The sequence below is a fragment of the Trichechus manatus genome, unplaced genomic scaffold, assembly GCF_000243295.1.
Source record: "Trichechus manatus latirostris isolate Lorelei unplaced genomic scaffold, TriManLat1.0 scaffold00313, whole genome shotgun sequence".
Taxonomy (NCBI): Eukaryota; Metazoa; Chordata; class Mammalia; order Sirenia; family Trichechidae; genus Trichechus; species Trichechus manatus.
This window is the reverse complement of record NW_004444249.1, coordinates 95,142-113,377: the sequence shown is the minus strand read 5'-3', so window position 1 is coordinate 113,377 and position 18,236 is coordinate 95,142. Positions and strand designations below refer to the sequence as shown.

Sequence of the window (18,236 nt, the reverse complement as noted above, 5' to 3'; positions counted from 1 at the left end):
ACAGGTTAAGACATATAACTTCTGGGCCAATTCCAAGTTTCTAGCAAGCACTTATGCTATGCGAGATTGCTATATTCAAATATGACTTTTCCTATCCTGCAGCTTGGTTATCTATATTTTTGTATCAAGGACTCTAGCAGCACATGTGGAGTTTTTGTTTTCTTTCTTTTTTTTTTTTTTAAGGTGTTCAGACTCCGTCACCAATGTATTGAATCAGAATCTCAGGAGTGTGGTCTATGATAGCATTTCTTAAAAACAAAGTTTCCCAGATGATTCTGATGCAAAACACACACACACACACAATCTGCTTTTAACCAATTGAAATGAAAAACTACAACTACAATCTCCAGCATTCACTACAATCGAGCTGCTGCCCCTAGAAAATTCGTTATTCAAATACTTGCTCTCATTCACATTAATTCTTGCTTTACTATTTTGAAGGAATTGGGGACAGGGAATGGAAGTGTAGCAAAGTGAATGACATATCTTTGTGCAATAAAAAACCCTCACAAAACTGCCTCCCTTCTCCCCTCCCCCCCAAAACAAAACAAACACCGTGCAATAGGGAGGCAGACAATAAATCATCTGACACAAACTCTACTTTTCCTAGGGAACAGATAGAGGGAATAAAGGCACATGTTTAAGTGGACTTTGACTTTCAAGACTTTGAAAAAAAAGACAAAATAAGACTTGACTTGCAAGTCAAAGTCAGTTTTCCTTAATTCATCCCAATGGGCCCAATGGAAACTTAACACATTCTGTAATATGTTGTCTGACAACCTTAGTTGGCAAGTTTCCAATTATTTCTGTTCTTCACCTATATTTTAATGAGATAGTAGAAGAAGATACACTAGGGGTTGCTAGCCAAGCACTATTTTAAATTAGAAATTAATAAAGTTTGTGGAATATATGACTTAATACATGAATGACAGATGTCATGGTAGCATAAATCCTCCATTAGGTTAGATTTCAGACTTAAGTAACATGGTCTAAACTGGTTAAATATATATATATATATATGACATATATATGATATATATATATATATGATATATATATATATCTCTATCTCAATTTCTAGTCACTGGTCTTATTAATGGTTATATTTACCTGAACAAAATACTTTTTCTTCTATTATATACTAACCATGCTGCTCATTTTAAATTTTTTGTGGATCATATATTGTAATTGTAATCACAAATGCATAGCCATACCACAACAAGGAGGATCCTCATTCTTTTTCATTTATAGTTTGTTTCATTGTAAATTCATAAGCAGGCTGATTCATTGTTCCATCATAAGAGTGTGGGAATTCTCAGTGAAAGGATCAGGAATTTCTGCTGAAAAATAACATCCTACTGAATCAATACAATGTTGGTTGTAAACAAATGACATTTTTTTCTCCCCTTAAATACATGTTTCACCGTCTTCTCCAGCAGAAGATACAAAATGTCCATTATTTTTTAAGGGCTCTAAGTTTGCTTCATTTACAACTTTTTTTACATTTTCTGATGTCTTGGTATCTTTTCTTTGATATTTTTTCTTCATGGCATATATGAATATAATAAATAAAATAAGTGATGAGGCTTTTAAGATGAAAATTATGCCAAAGTAATAGGCTCTGTGAAAAGAGAGAGAGAGAAAAAAGAACAGATATTCATTTTAAATTATGTGGAACAACTTACAATGTTGTTCTCTAATATGCAGAAGGCCTCAAAAGAAAACAAAAGTTGTTTGAAATTATATGTAAAAATATTAAGACAGCAATTACAGTGAGTGTTTGATAATTTTAAAAGAATTATTAAGCCATAGAAACAAAGGGCGGTTGATGATCTACCCAAGTGATTTTTATAAAGTAAGAGTGTGTTTGTTGTTTGTAATATTTTACTTTCTCAAAGACAGATTAGTTCATCCATAATGGGAACAATCCGTAACGGAAGTATATTGACTGTGAGATAATCCAACTGAATCAATTTTGATTGAACTAGAGACCCAGTATTTAGCTACAGGCTAAATTCGGTCCACCTGGCCCTGCTGTGTGGCCTATTGCAAGTTTTTAACAATAACGACATAAACTTAACTAGCACACACAGTCTATTACTGTGATTCTCAACTTCGGTTGCTCATTAAAATCACCTGAGGAGATTTGAATCCCCCCCCCCTCCGCCCGTGTCCAGGCTACATCTCTAACCCATTGAGTCAGAATCTCTAAAGTAGGGTACAGAAATCAGTTTTTTATAAAGTTTTTCAGGTAATCACAATGGTAAGTAAAGAGTGATGACTAAGATATAGCAGGCCATTGCCAAATCAAACCAGTTGCCATTGAGTCAATTCTGATTCATAGAGAACCTATAGGACAGAGTAGAATTACCCCGTAGGGTTTCCAAGGAGCAGCTGGTAGATTTGAACTGCTGACCTTTTGGTTAGCAGCCAAGCTCTTAACCACTGCATCACCCGGGCTCCATAGTAGGCCAGGAAAAGCTAATTACTGGCTCCATGGCATAGTTAACTAAATATTGCCAAGCTTCAGCCAAAAAATATTTTGAAAAATTATTAGTTTTAATCGAGATTGAATAGAATTTATTACACCTACCCCTAACTTATCAACTATTTCATTGTCTGACATTTTGCATTTACTACAATAGTAAAAAATCTACTATCTGACTATTTCGCACATTAAAGATGTATATCTGGCAGTAACAAATGCTGAGGTGCAAGGAGAGAGTAACACTGCCTGTGATGGTTATCTGTCAGCTTGGCTGGGCCATGATTCTCAGTGGTTTGGCAGTTATGTAATGATGAAATTGGGCAGTTTTGTAATGATGTAGTCAACCTCCATTTTATGATAGATGTGGTCATCCTTCATTTTCACATAACGTCGATTTTTGCATAATGACCTGGTCTTTGAAACTTAACCATGTTGATAAGTGAAGAGTGGGTGTATAATTTTGAGCTATTTAAGTTGAATTTTACTAAAATTGCAACTGCATATTTTGCTGTATCAAATATAATAAAAGAAATATAAACTAAGCCTTCACATGCATTTTACTCATGCTTGGGTTATTTCCAGTAGTTATACAACAAAGGTAAACTATTCTTAGTAGAGTTTTAATTTGCAATTCTGTTATCATCAGTGAAGTTGAGAATCTTTTTGTGTTTATTACCCATTAGTGTTTCTTTTTCTTTGAGAAATGTTAGATGATTTCTTGTAGGTTTTTAAAAGCTCTTTATTTTAGGACATTTGCCCTTTGTCTTTTTGGTTGCAAATTATTTTTCCTTTGTTTTTTGTCTTTTAACTTTGCATAAGGTAAGTTTTGTGATGCATAGTTTAAAATTTTTTATTTATCAGTTTTTTCCTATTATAGTTATGGGATTTGCTCATACTTAGACACACTAACCTACTTCCCAGATAATTAAAAGAAATTCCTCCATGGTTTCTTCTAATACATTGTGGATTCATATTTTAAATTTATATATTTAACTAATCTGCAATCATTGCAATTCATTTTTTTCCATCCAGTGGTCCTTATACCATTTATAGAATATCTTTCCATAGGAAGAGAAGATTATAGAAACCATCTTTTTTCCTTTCTCCTCCCATGGACTAATGACCAGAACCCCAAAAGTTCACTCTATGTCTTCCTAGAGAATTCAGAGGTCATTGAATATAGTTCTATTTTTTTTTTTTTTAATGAGAGTTTTTGTTTTATTTTTTGGGAAAAAAATATTTTAGTACAAATCCAAACTCTTCTTGTTATTAACTTTTGCTATTAGTTACCTTGTTGTTTGTTTTTAGTATGACTTGGGGGGAAGTTACTAATTCTCCTTGAAAAAGGAGAAAACTATCCATCTCCTACAGTTCCTATGAGTATTAAAAGGAGATACAAGATTGCCTGACACAGTACCGAATTCAAACCAAATGCTAATTAAATAGTGTCTATTACTACTAATATTACTATTATAGTGAAAATGACATTTCATTCTTTAGTAATCTATAGTCAAATGAATAGATAAATTAATGAAATATATTTATATAACTTACCCAAATAATGTGGAATTATACATCCTACAAGATCCTTGCTTCCCACAACTGTCGATGGACCACTTCAAACATGTTCTATCAATAAAAGCCCCAAAATATATAGGAGCTAGAATTCCTCCTGCAACATTAGATGAGAAGATGTCATCCCAAACCAAGGCAGACATTTCAGAATTAACTGGGTAATATTACACATTGATATATTTAAGAAGTGAATGGATTTTTGTTTTCTAGAAATTCATCAATAGCAATTACTTAGCGATAAAAGTATCAACGGCCACTGAAATTTTATTGGCAGTGCAGTCTTTCCCGTACTAAAGATTGATTCGTTTTTTGAACATATTGCCTTCTAAGAATGAAGCTATGGGAAATAGCTTCAGCTATGTTTAAATTACTTGAAAATGGCTTTTACCTAACTGTTAATCCCCTGTACAAAGGCCTGCTCCAGTACAATTTGTGTCATGGTCACATTTTTTTGTAAATTACTCACTTAGATCTGATCATTAGCCAATTATACCCAGCTGCCATGTAGTTGATTCTAACCCATGGTGACCCCATGTGTGTCAGAGCAGAACTGTGTTCCATAGAGTTTTCAGTGGTTGATTTTTTGGAAGTAGATCACTTGGTTAGCAGCCCAGCAACCATTTCCACCACCCAGAGACTCTTGCCAATTATATAGCAGTTATCTTACCCACGATTAAATTTTTGGAGAATAGATAGTCAAAAAAATAATGAGGTTAGTGGATTAAGTAAAAGTTAAAAAAATTTGTAGGACTCTTACATTGCCATGGACTAAATCTACCCAAGAATCAAAATTATTAGCAATCTCAAAGGCTCAAATCATATAGTAATATCATAGACATTTTTTATCTAATTTCTCCCACCCTCCCGCCACCCAATGCACAAAAGGAAGAAAGAATGTTGTATGGCAGTACAGTCTTCTATAATATGAATTAATTTATGTGTGATTAGTAATAAGAATGACGATGTCAATAAAAGTGGAAGTTATGTTGGTTCATAAGTAGTTTTTCTTAGGCAAGACAGCTGGTATTGTGAGAGTAGAGTTACAGCTTCACTAGGAAAGGAAAAAGCTCTGAGTTCAATTGCTGCAAAGGCAGGAGTTTTTTTCAGCTCTATTTTAAGAAGATTAAAAAATGAGTATCTGCACTGGGACTCGCTCCTCAGAGAAACACAGGCCCAGCTTCACAGAGTGCTAGGCTCCTGGCAATTTATACTTTCTCTACTTCCATCTTCTTGGTGTCATTCAAGCCCACAATTCGATTTTTTCTCACTATTAAATTTGTGCATTCTAATATCTTCTGAGGCAGCCTAGACTACCCAGGTGATGGCCTATGCTGCCAAATTTTTTCTCTATTTGTGTTCTGGTCACAATGCCCCATAGGTTTTCACTGGTCTGTCCCTAACCTGATTTTTATTTTTAGTGTATAATACAGCAGAATGCAAGGCTTTTCAGGAAAACATATGTTAGAAAAGAAGGACCTGTCTGCTCTTATTGTTATGTTAATAAACTCTGAGATTGATTCCTTATTCAAGCGTAGATAATTTGACAAAAATTTTGGGGAACATGCTAGTAGAGATCTATACTTCAGATGGTAGAGCTGAAGTATTTACAATTTTACTTTGTTCTTTTTTGTACTTTGATGAATGATTTTCAAATTTTATTTTGTTACGGAAATGGTAGTAATCCATATTTCACAATTTTACTCATCCCATTTACTTTTAATCAGTCTCTCAATTTTCTGTGAGAAGCCTTAGAGCCTTAGACTGACAGATAGATGGTATTTGAGGTCAATATTTGAAGAAAACTGGTACTGATTTGATGGATAAGAAATTGAGTTTGTCACAAATCATAGCCGTGCTTTGAAAAATGAAAAATAAGTACCAAAATTTATCTTCCTCATACAATGACAAGCTGATTGACCAAACTTAATAAAATAACTGTTTCATGTAACAAACTTGTCTTAATCATTACTGGAATTTTAAGACTTCTACTAAACTGTTTTCCAAGTACTTTTTTCAGTTTTATACTGCATGTAGACCTTCTACAATTTACACACGTATTGTTCTCAAGAAGATCATTTGTAAATTGTAAGTTTGGTCCTCAATATGTATTTTTTAATAGAAGCAATTAGATTCTATTAGGATATATTTTGGACACATCAAATTAGGATGCAAACAATTAGGATGACAAAATTCTTTTTTCTTATTTTAGGTAGCTAGGGCAATTTTCTCTCTATTCTTAAAGCCTCATTTCAGCATATCAAGAGGAGTACTAACTACCCATATTCTATTTTCATCTGCCAGCTCTGTGGCCTAAACTGTAAGAGTGAAGTGTTGTCATTGGATCTGGAGATATGGAACTGCCAAGGAGGACAGAAGCCGAGATTAGAGAAGCACAGAAGAGAATCCTGGGAAGAAAACTGTAATGAAACACTACAGAGACTCCATGTTCTTCTCTCCCATTTCCTTGTATATTTCCTCCTTGCTCTTTCCTTTTTGCTTTTGAGGATCTGTGGTCTTCTCCCCAAACGTACTTCTTAGATGACTTTTCCATTGTAATTTTTCCACTCAGTTATGCTGCTTTCATTTGCTTCCAAGTGCATTATGGATTGAACCCTTACACTTCCCTTCCCTTCTGCCATCTGTGGTTGCTCAGGGCCATGATCACTGATCTGCCCTGATCTCTATGAATCATAATGAATGGTGCCCTTTTTCTACTTTCTAGGAATAGGCATATAATTTTCATAGGTCTTACAAAAGGACACTAACAGGGGTTATATTAGAAGTTATTAAACTGCTAACAACGATAGAAACCTGTAAGGTAAAAATACAAATGGCAATAAGAGAGAAAGGATTATTTCTTAAATCTCTCGTATAAATATTTTAAAATAGGCCTTTAGTCTCTGGAGTCATTTGCCAACAAAAAACACAATTTCTGAGCTTGTTTTCATTCAGAACACTGCCTTAACCCAAGATGCTCAGTTCTGGAGTCTGATTTCTCATCCTTTTGCATTTTTTACTTCGGATAAAGGTTAGCTGCTCCAGTCTTAGAGATCTAGGCAGCTGGAAGTGGGGCAGTTAAAGTCAACTTCTGCTCGTTTGCAAAATCTCTATCTGATCAAATTGCCAGTCCTCACCAGCTGCTTTGGGACTTACCTCCAACAGCACAGAAGGCCTTCACTCTGCCTACTGGAAGAAATATCTCTAAGTCTGAATGTAGAAAAACTTTAGGGACCACTTATCTTTATATTAGAAAAAGAGTAATACAGATTATGATGATCCCTTTGTCTTAACAGATTGACTTTGACATTAATAATCAAATTCTCTTTTATGTCACTCAATTTTCTTCTTTTTTTATTGTTTTTCATTTATCACATAAATAGAAATGCTTGTTATGTGTACCTTTTTTTTTTTTTTAACTTGCTTCTAATTGGAAATTAATTACATTCAGTCTTAGAGCTTTGGCATGAGTATTTATATCATGAAGTTATAATCTTTGTATTTATTGTACCTAGGGATCGTATAGTCAGTGCATGGAAACCCACTGCAAGTGATTTCAGTTCTGGTTGAACATTTCTGAAATAAGATAAAAGCAAAGAAAGATTAAACATCTCTAAAATACCAAACTGAGTTCAGTATTAAAACATTTCTCAGTATAGTTGTTTTTCATGATCGAATGGAAACCCTCAAGTGAATAGCTTCCATTACTTAAAATTATAGTTTCCATTGTTCTAAAAAGACAAACAACTGAATGATAATAATGGTTAGTCTCTTGCTTATTCAATGTGTTACAATTTCAAGACATTTTATCAAAAATTTTCACATTTGATCCTTATGAAAATCTTGAGACAGTGGTTGGAACAGACTTTATTATGGCTATGAAGAAGCCAGTTTCATGTGGTCTGTTCAGTTGACACAGCCCATATGGATAGAGCAGATATTGTTATCTAGGTCTTAGCAGAATTATTCTCACCCCTTATTTCTGTCATTGATGTTAACAGCAAAAGTTTATGTAATACAACCAGCAGGGTCAGAAAAATTATCTATGTTCTAGTTAAAGTGAGTATCTTCTTAAAGTTAGAGAGTACATTTGTATTCTCTTAGAAATTCACTCACTCTTGTATTTAGAAAGCTATTTCCACAATTCCATTTTCCTTGTTGAATGAAATTAGTAGTACGACCATCCCTGTGATAGCCTGATATCAAGTGAAATGGACTTATCTAGCTATGGGAGAGTGACTGAGTCTCAAAAACTCAATTTGTTTTTTACTGAAATATGGAATTAACTGGTATAAAAAGTTCTTTTTTTTTTTTTCTTGAATTACTTGGTTGGATGTATTTGTTCATAGAGCAACGTACCAAAACCCACTGCCATCAAGTTGATTCCGACTCATAGCAACCCTGTAGGACAGAGTAGAACTGCCCCATAGGGTTTCCAAGGCTGTAAATCTTTACAGAGGCAGACTGTCACATCTTTCTCCTGTGGAGTGGCTACTGGGTTCGAACCACCAGCCTTTAAGGCTAGCAACTGAGCACTTAACCACTGCACCTTAGCATTCCTTAGAGAGCAATATAAGCAGATTTATTTATTCAGCAAATATTTTAAGTGCCTCCTCTGACATACCATGCTAGTTCTTGTTCTTGAGAGTAAACAATACTTCATATCATACAAGTAATTTAGAGAAGTAATTTAACATTTCTTGGTGTCAGTTTGTTTCCCTATCTGCTAAGTGGGAATAATAATGTGTATCTCCTGTGTTGTGAAAATCAAATACAGTGAGCTAGCTTATGTAAAACACTTAAATTATACTAGGGTCTCAATAATTAGTAGCTCCCCTGAAAGGCTTAAGGGGAAATTGCTTGTACAGAAAATTTAGATTTAGAAAAGTTGTATCAAATGCAGATATGAGAGCAGATCAATTATATCTCATAAGTCTGATGTCACATAAATTATTCCATTTCAAAAAGGAAAAAAAAAGGAGACATTCTTTAAACCACAAATTGTTAACCTTCATGTCATTCTTTGGCAAAATTCTTGATTGTTAAATAGATGGTTTGTAACACTGAAAAGAATTGGAAATCACTAGGAGCCAGGATGGATTTATTACAAACATGTCAAATGTAATTGGATTTTACATATGTTACCAGTTTGGTAAACAAGACAGATTTTTTTTTGGACACTGTACACCATAATTGCAGTACCATAATTTAAGATCTGTATCATTTCCAAAAAAAAAAAATTTGAGAGTGTTTGTAAAATTAAACATGGCTAAAAGTTAAATTAACATAAAAACAAAAACCAAACCCGTTGCTGTTGAGTCTATTCTGACTCATGGAGACTCTACAGGACAGAGTAGATCTGCCCCATAGAGTTTCCAAGGAGTGGCTGGTGGATTCGAACTAACGATCTTTCGGTTAGCAGCTAAATGCTTTACCACAGCGCCACCAGCATAACAAAACTTAAATATAGTATAATTTTCTATTGAAAAAGAATATAAATCGAAAGTGTTTTTGTTTCTGCTTCTGCTTTTGCAAAGAGTAGCAATACTTCTCACAGGAGAATAACCCTACATTTGAGTACAGTGGAGCCTGGCCTGTAAGTAGATGTGATAACATTGTTCAAGAGGCGGTTTCTTCTGTAAAGGGACTAGTATGAGGAAACCAGTAGGAACTAAATGAAATGCTAAATGTTAATTTGTCCCTTAAGCTGTCTCTCTCAAATACCAGATTTCTCAAGAGGGCTTTTGAGAACAGCAAGATTGCAGTTTGTTTCTGGCTGAATTCTGTGACAAGCGCCTGCATGGCCATTTTTCACTGTTGTTGATTCTTAAAGGTTGCATTTGGTTGAGATACCAGATGTACAAGATGCAAAACGGATATTTGTTGTCAACTTGTACTGTCGCCCAGGGAGAGGGATAGCATGCAGGAGAACTGGAAGAATTTGCATATAGGGCTAATACAGTCCTGAAAAAGGGACTTAAAAATCTGCTCAAAGTCTTAGTAACTTAGCGGAAAGGATAGATTTCTGTGATATATGATATATAGTGTCATATATATGATATATAGTGTCCCACCTGTGCACCAACAATCACACACACACACCATTATCGTGTAAAATATTGATCACTGCATTGTAACTCCTACCTCACATCTGATACTGAGCAGCTCTGTATTTGGATGGACCTCTCAGAATGAATTCACTACAAAATGTATTATGTTCATTTAATTATTGAAAAATGTTTTCTAAATACAATGTTACTCTCTTTAATGACAATTAGCCACCAGGACCTACTGTTTCTTGAGACGATTACCAGTTAGCCCTAATAAAATCCTGTCACTAGATAGAATAGATAGGACTGCTTGTCCTCTATTTACAAAAGTGTGAAGACAAGCTCAAATTCATTCCCTCGCCCTCATCTGGACTATTTCGAACTAACGTCTGTTAGTCATAAGCTCCACTATGTCTCACATCTGTTAGTCACCAGCAGAAGCCAAAGGCTTCCGGATAATTTTTGGGTGCCAGGACTATCGCCCCCACATGGCTTAGTGCATCCCTTAATGAACCTGCTCACCTACTCCTTTTCCATCAAACCCTTCCGTTGTGCCCCTGGAACTCGCAGTCTGCTATCAGCAAAATTCTTAGATCCTAAATTCTTAACATTGCCTTCATTTTCTTGTTCTAAACAAAGCCCCATGACTCTTTCCATGCAACTCTCTCAAGTGATTGCTCTTTTTCTCCTACATCCTGTGTTCTTCTTGCTCTTTAACCGCTTCCAGACTGGACTCCCTCCTCCCTCAAGACCTCTATCTGCTGTTGTTAAGATGCGCACCATCACAATGTATCATTTTCTAAACTCTTTGTTGCAGTTATCTATAGACTTGCACACCGCCACCTCTATTGTTCCTTGACAATTTTAGCACTAAGTCTCTGTTATTTTTTTTCCAAGACTATTCCCGCCACCATTCCTGGTTATTTTAATATCCATGTAGACAATCCTTCCAACGCTGTGGCCTTCCAGTTCCTTGGCCTTTGTCATCACTCCAACAGTCTTATTTCCCTTACTCCATGGTCACACCAATCAGTGCACACTTTCTTAATTCTGGATTTTAAGAATCCCACTCTTCCATAACCTTCTCCTATCTTTGAAGTTCACTCCCTCTAATACACCAGCTTCTATGGTCTCTCCACTCCACAGGAGTATTCAGGCCATTGACTCCTCCACAGACCACCTCCGCTCTCATGCCCTCACCTCCATCCTCACCAGACGGGCTTAAATCTCATGCTGTCTCATTCTCATCACTCCTTAAGCATATAGCCTGGACTTTCTCATTCCTCGCACCTTTTATTGCACTAGATAAGCAGAATCTCAACTGTGCTTTCGTCAAATTCTCTGCTTTTTCTGCACCTTTCTCTGCATTTGCTGGAGAAAATCATTCAACCATGTTGAATGAACTCTTCAAAATTATGAGCATAAACCTCAAGTGGACCTCCAGTATAATCCTATTATATCTTACTAGTGAATTTTCCTGGTCAGCTTATCCTCCCAATCGCCAAGATTACTATTTCACATTTCATGATTTTACCTCAAGTCTCTTCCTTTCCTTCCTCCTTACTCTCATCTGATTACCTTGGTTTTTATTGAACAGAGAAAACTGGAAGCAACCAGAAAAAAATTTCCATACTCTCGTATCACTGTTGTTGTCCTTGCCATCAGTTGCCAGCAAGTCTATTCAGACTCACAGTGACCCCATGTGTGTCAGAGTAGAACTCTTCTCCATTGGATTTTCAATGGCTGATTTTTCAGAAATAGATCCTTGTACCTTTCTTCTGAGGTGCCTCTGGGTAGACTTGAACCTCCAGCCATCTGAGAGCATTAACCATTGGCACCATCCAGGGACTCTTCCTAGTGCTTGTTGTTATTCGTTGTTGTTAGGTGCCATCGAATCAGTTCTAACTCATAGAGACCCTGTGTACAACAGAACGAAACACTGCCTGGTCCTGCACCATCCTCACAATTGTTGTTACCCTTGAGCCCATTCCTAGTGCTTAACACTACCCATATTTTTCATATTTACTTGCTTATTTGCTTATTGTTTCTTCCCCTACACCCATCAACTTCCTAATCTCACCACCCTTACCCCCACTGGAATATAAACTAATGAAAGAGGGCCTTTGTCACTTTTGTCCACAGTTGCAATCTCCGTGCCTAGAACTGTGCCTTACACACATAATGGCTATGTGCTGAATGAGTGAAGAACATCACTCCTGCCCAGTCTAGTTTTAACAATAGCCTTATGAGGTAAGAGTTGGAAAATCATTAACACACTGAAGTTTATATTTTTATTATACAGTCTGCTTCACAAATGTTTTCTTCCAATATAATTAAAAGTTTATGAAAGATCATTAAATGTTTTTAACAAGTAGTAAACTTGGTCTTAACCACTTTCTTAATAAGATAAAATGAAATATATCTATTGCCAATGATGCAACAGTGATCTCTAAGACCTTCTTTCTCCTCTTGAAAGATTTTAGATTAAGAAGCTAAAACCTTCTGATATGGAGGCTAGTTTGAAGATGATTTCCTATAAGTTAGTGAATTTTTAATTTGGCAAATATGAAAGACTTCTCTTTTTGAATAGACAACATTCTATATGAAGGTGAGTTGTAACTATAGAATAAATTAGAATAAATAATTTAACAAAATTTGGGGTCAGGATAGAATTTAAATAACTGTAGTCAAGATTCCTGACATCTATTCTTGTTTTAACAAAAGCTAGTAACGCGTTTGCTCTTTTCCCTCTCCATGCCATGCTTCTGGCTATTAGTGAACTTGTGATCAACTACCCAGATACTAGCTGTTAAGCCAGATCACCATACTTACACATGTATACTTTTAAAAACCTATGCAAGTCTTAATGAGATCTGGTGGCACAGTGGTTAAGTGCTCAGCTGCTAACCGAAAGGTGGGCAGTGCTAACCCACCAGCCACTCTGAGGGAGAAAGATGTGGCAGTCTGTTTTCTGTAAAGATTACAGCCTTGGAAACCCTATGGTGTTGTTGTTAGGTGCCATCCAGTCAGTTCTGGCTCATAGCGACCCTATGTATAACGGAACGAAACACTACGCAGTCTCACGCCATCCTCATAATCTTTGTTATGCAACACACTGTTGCAGCCACTGTATCAATCCATCTCGTTTAGAGTCTTCCTCTTTTTTGCTGACCCTCTACTTTACCAAGTATGATGTCCTTCTCCAGGGACTGGTCCCTCCCGATAACATGTCCAAAGTATGTGAGACGTAGTCTCACCATACTTGCTTCTAAGGAGCACTCTGGCTGTACTTCTTCCAAGAGAGATTTGTTCGTTCTTCCAGTAGTCCATGGTATATTCAATATTCTTCTCCAACACCATAATTTAAAGGTGTCAGTTCTTCTTTGGTCTTGCTTATTCATTGTGCAGCTTTCGCATGCATATGAGGTGATTGCAAACACCATGGCTTGGATCAGGCATACCTTACTTCCTAAAGCAACATCTTTGCTTTTTAACACTTTAAATAGGCCTTTCGCAGCAGATTTGCCCAATGCATTACGTCGTTTGATTTCTTTACTGTTACTTCCATGAGCGTTGATTGTGGATCCAAAGAAAATGAAATCCTTGACAAAGTCAATGTTTTCTCCGTTTAACATGATGCATGATGTTACTTATTGGTCCAGGTGTGAGGATTTTTGTTTTCTTTACGCTGAGGTGCCATCCACCGAAGACTGCAGTCTTTGATCTTCATCAGTAAGTGCTTCAAGTCCACGTTCAGCAAGCAAGGTTGTGTCATCTGCATATTGCAGGTTGTTACTGTGTCTTCTTCCAATCCTGATGGAAATTCTGATGTAAACCCTATGGGGCAGTTCTACTCTGTCCTATAGGATCACTATGAGTCGAAATCGACTCGACAGCAACAGGTATGCAAGTCTTTACATGCTTTCAGTTTTAGGTGATCCAGCTAACTGGCTTCTTTTATTCCTCAAACACACCAGCACTTTCCTGTCTCAGGGCATTGGAACCTAGACCCTCTCCCTGGAAAGACCTTCATTTTGCTAGCTTTAACTTATTCTCTAGATGTCTAGATTGAATGTCATTTCTTTTGAGAGGTACTTCCTGAGCCCCCTCTTCCAACCCCTCACCTGAATCTTAAATGGGCTTTTCCCTTTCATTCCTTTTAATACCACTTTTTTATTTTTTTGATGAATACTACTAATAATTTGTAGCTATGTGTTTATTTTTAAGCTTAATTTGCTTCATGCCAGTCTTTCCTATCAGACTCCAAGCAGTATGAGAACAGATACCAGGTCCATTTTATTCACCACTGAATATTCTTCGTCAAACATGGTATCTTGTCTAAATATTTGTCTAGTGATTGAAAAAAATGAATAAATGCTGCTCACATGTTTATCTCTTGTCTTCTAGGGTATTTTAAGAGACTAGGTCAGAAGCCATTCTGAAGGTGGATTAAAAACTTTGGAATATCTATATAGACTGAAGTTTATATAATACAGTCTGGTTCCCAAATATTTTCTTTCAACAAATTCAACAGAAGATTCACCCTGACAGCACCATCAGGATGCAGGGCATCTCAAAATTAAAAGATTTTTAGAAACATACAGAGGTGCTTTCATGACTGAAGCAATTGTCCATCAGCCTGTGCCTTAAAATTCTTGGTAAGAGGAGACAGAATGGAATCTAGATTTTGTAATTGAAGAATCAAAGGCAAAATTTTTATCAATTCTGGTATCTAAGTATCCCAATAATCCTAATACAATGGATTCTGAGAAAATTAAAAATGTAGTAACATATGAATATAGGTGTCAAATATATTATGGAAAAATATGTACATTGTTAGGTATGTTTAGAGTCTAATACACATGAATTTGCTTTTAAAAAGTCATACTCACTTAAAAACCAGCATTAAACCGGGTGTGTGTCCCACTGAAGAGGTAAAAGCACCCAAGACTTGCAGTGCTAGATAAAAGTGAAACTTTTTTATACAGTGATCACTTCTTGGGCATTCACCCAAATTGGCCGAGTTATTTCTGTTCTGGAAACCAGTTATGTCCACACAACTACAGTTATAAAACGCCTAAAAATAATTTTTGAAATGTTAAAGAATACATTTTCAAACTATGACAAGGCCATAAATACATTCCATTGTATTTAAACAAATCTCATCCATTTGAACTAAAATAATCATAGTTTTTAAAAGTATACTTGTTAAATAGTTAAAAGACAAAATAGTTTCCTAGGTACCTTTCTAGATAAGGAAATGTAATTCACTATTAACATTTAGTTCATTCCTAATTTTTTGATTATGAAAGAATTTAGGAAATTAAAAAGTATCTGAAACTATGCATGTAGTTTTCTCATTAATATGAATTCTTTTTTAATATTTCTCTCCCCCAAGCTCTTACTTTCTCAAACACATCGACTTTGAGTCTTTTAAACAATCCCAAGTAAGTGTCAGAGATATGCCTTGTGAATGGAGGGATGGCCCAGAGAATACAGAAAATATGGTAGTCTGTGTGGGGCGAAAATTTGGAACCAGAGCTATCCAGTAGAATGCGACAGAGTGTAGGGTCAGACAGGGTTTCTGGAACTCCACTATGGTGAAAAGACACAACATCCAAGAGCATAATGACATATTATAGGACGAACGATGTTATTACCAGAGAAGTTCAACATAACAGAATGTCCTGACCAATGGTTACAGTCCAGAAGGGAAAAATTTATCGCTTTGTGTGAAGAAAGATATGGCAAATCTATGGATGACGTAGAGCCCTGGTGTTGCAGTCGTGAAGCATTTGGCTGCTAACAAAATGGTCAGTAGTTTGAATCCACTAGTCACTCCTTGGAAACCCTATGAAGCAGTTCTACTCTGTCCTGTAGGGTCACTATGTGTCGGAATCAACTCCATGGCGATGGCTATGGATGACTTTAGCATTAGGCAAACAGGATATTAAGTTATCCTGGATGGGAGAAGTACCAGCTTGGGAGAAATACAAATTAGCAGTTAAGTATTGAAACTGAAGCTTTGATTACTTCTTGAAAAGTCAAAAGAGTAGCAATCCCAGAGTTAAATAAATCAGAATCTATATACAAAATTTGTCCTGGAAAGGTAGGTAGTGCTGACAAAGGGTTGGCTCAGGACTTTGTCCTAACTCCTGAAAGGTAAAATACCTCTAACATGATGGAAATAATATCCTTCAATCAGATTAGGAGCTTCCTAGAGACCCTAAGTACATTCAAATTCCAAAAGTTCATATTTTTACCATCTCTAGGAAAAAAATAAAAGTGAGGTAATCTCAGATTAGAACTCAAGCAGCAGAAAAATCTACTTGAGTCCCAAGTAGGATTTTATACGAGGCTTTATTTATATGACATCACAACTGTCACAATGACGGACACTTTTGGAGATTTTTTTCTTTTATCTTTTTACTGGATAGTGCAGTTATAGAAAAATGATCAAATCTGTGATTTTGATTTGGGAGAGCAGAGAAAATAAAAATTAATACTCACTTTAGGCTTTTTATTGCTACCTGAAGATTTGCATCCTGCTAGACAAGGTGACATGTAAATTATTCCGTTCTCTCCACAGACTGGTTCCCAATGGCTTTTATCACAATTGCAATCTGAGTTGCAATAAGAAAGTGGTACATTTATATGAGATGGCACTGTTTTTTTTCTGAAATATATGATAGACAAATATCAGGAAAGAGACGTGAGAGAAATAAAGGAAGGAGAAGTGTCCTTTAATTTGAGAAATTTAATAAAAGATGACACCAAATGGTAAGTTTATCTTCAATGCTCATTAACTTTTTCTTCCTCCATCTTTACCAAGACATAAGTGATGACCTAAATGAGTAGAATTTAAAAGTGGATAGATAAGACTTCGAAATGAGGTCTTTGTTCTTCTGTTGAGAAATTTCACATTAGCTAAGTCACTTCATTTTTCTGTTACTCGGTTTCTCTTCACTAAGGTAATGACTTTAGACTGAAGTTCATCCCAGTTCACTATAAAGTCCCCTGAGTCTTTGAATGTTACTTAACTAGGTTGAATTTAAAACTCTGTATTTTAATCTGTAATTTTCTTTAAGAAAAGAATTTGACATGATCAAAGGAGACCTTAAGGACCAATTTTGAAAAATCAAGAGTAATAGAATAAATTGAGAAAGACTAGAAAATCTCCATATATTTTTAAAATGAAACTACAATATGCTTTATAATGATTTACTTTATAACATGGTTACACACTATAAAATATAGTTTTCTTAACATGACTAGAATGACAAAAAGGGATTTTTTTGTACAATTAATTTTCTTCTTCTTGATTCTAAAAATATTCTTGATTTTGGAAGAAACTTTGATAATAATTGAGAATTGATCAATTATCTTTGAATGAGCAAGTAATTTAAATAAAAAAAGAAAAGAAGTAGATTAAGAAATTATATTATCAGTAATTTTACTAAAAACATCTAATACCTAAATCCCCTTGAGGACATAGTACTGGAAATGGTTAAGCAAAATGGTTCAGAACCCAGTCCAGACATTGCCATCAGGTAGACCTGTGTTCATATTAGTTCTGCCACCTCCTAGCAATGTGACTATTCTTTCTAAAATCAGTTTCTTCATTTGTAAGTCATAGACAATCATGTCAACCTCATAGGGTTTTGGGGGGAAATAAATTAATTCAATAGTTCTCAAACTTTTTGGTCTCAGGAGCCCTTCACACTCCAAAAAGTATCGAAGGCCTCAATGGCTTTTTGTTTGAGTTTTATCTATTGGTATATACTCTATTAGAAATTAATGTTGAGGAATTTTTAGTATACAAGAAGACACAAGCATACATATCATTAGCCATCACACTATGACATCATCACCTATCTTGTAACCTTTAGAAAATATCACTATACATTCATGACAGAATGATAATGAAAAAGGATAATAACATCTTAGTATTATTACAAAAATAGTTTTGAATTTGTGGATCCTGTGATAAGTTCTCAGGGACCCCCAAGGGCCAGCAAACCTCATTCTGAGAACCTATGTACTAATTCATATCTTAGAAACTTATCCCAGTTACTAGCATTTCATAAATACTCAGTAAATTGTATCTATTATTTGCTGTCACTACA

General features: G+C 35.5%; 1 protein-coding gene across 1 annotated transcript in view; it reads right to left on the bottom strand.

Moving 5' to 3' along the window:
- Window positions 1–1,407: 1,407 nt before the first annotated feature.
- The window catches only part of LOC101359522 (solute carrier organic anion transporter family member 1B3-like), a 42,665-nt gene continuing 25,836 nt past the window's right edge, over window positions 1,408–18,236 (bottom strand). The window contains exons 5-9 of the mRNA XM_012559793.2: window positions 16,621–16,775; window positions 15,003–15,187; window positions 7,572–7,636; window positions 4,043–4,160; window positions 1,408–1,621 (exon numbers count right to left, since the gene is read on the bottom strand). Of these exons, the coding sequence (XP_012415247.1) occupies window positions 1,408–1,621; window positions 4,043–4,160; window positions 7,572–7,636; window positions 15,003–15,187; window positions 16,621–16,775 (737 nt within the window). The remainder of the gene's footprint in view (window positions 1,622–4,042; window positions 4,161–7,571; window positions 7,637–15,002; window positions 15,188–16,620; window positions 16,776–18,236) is intronic.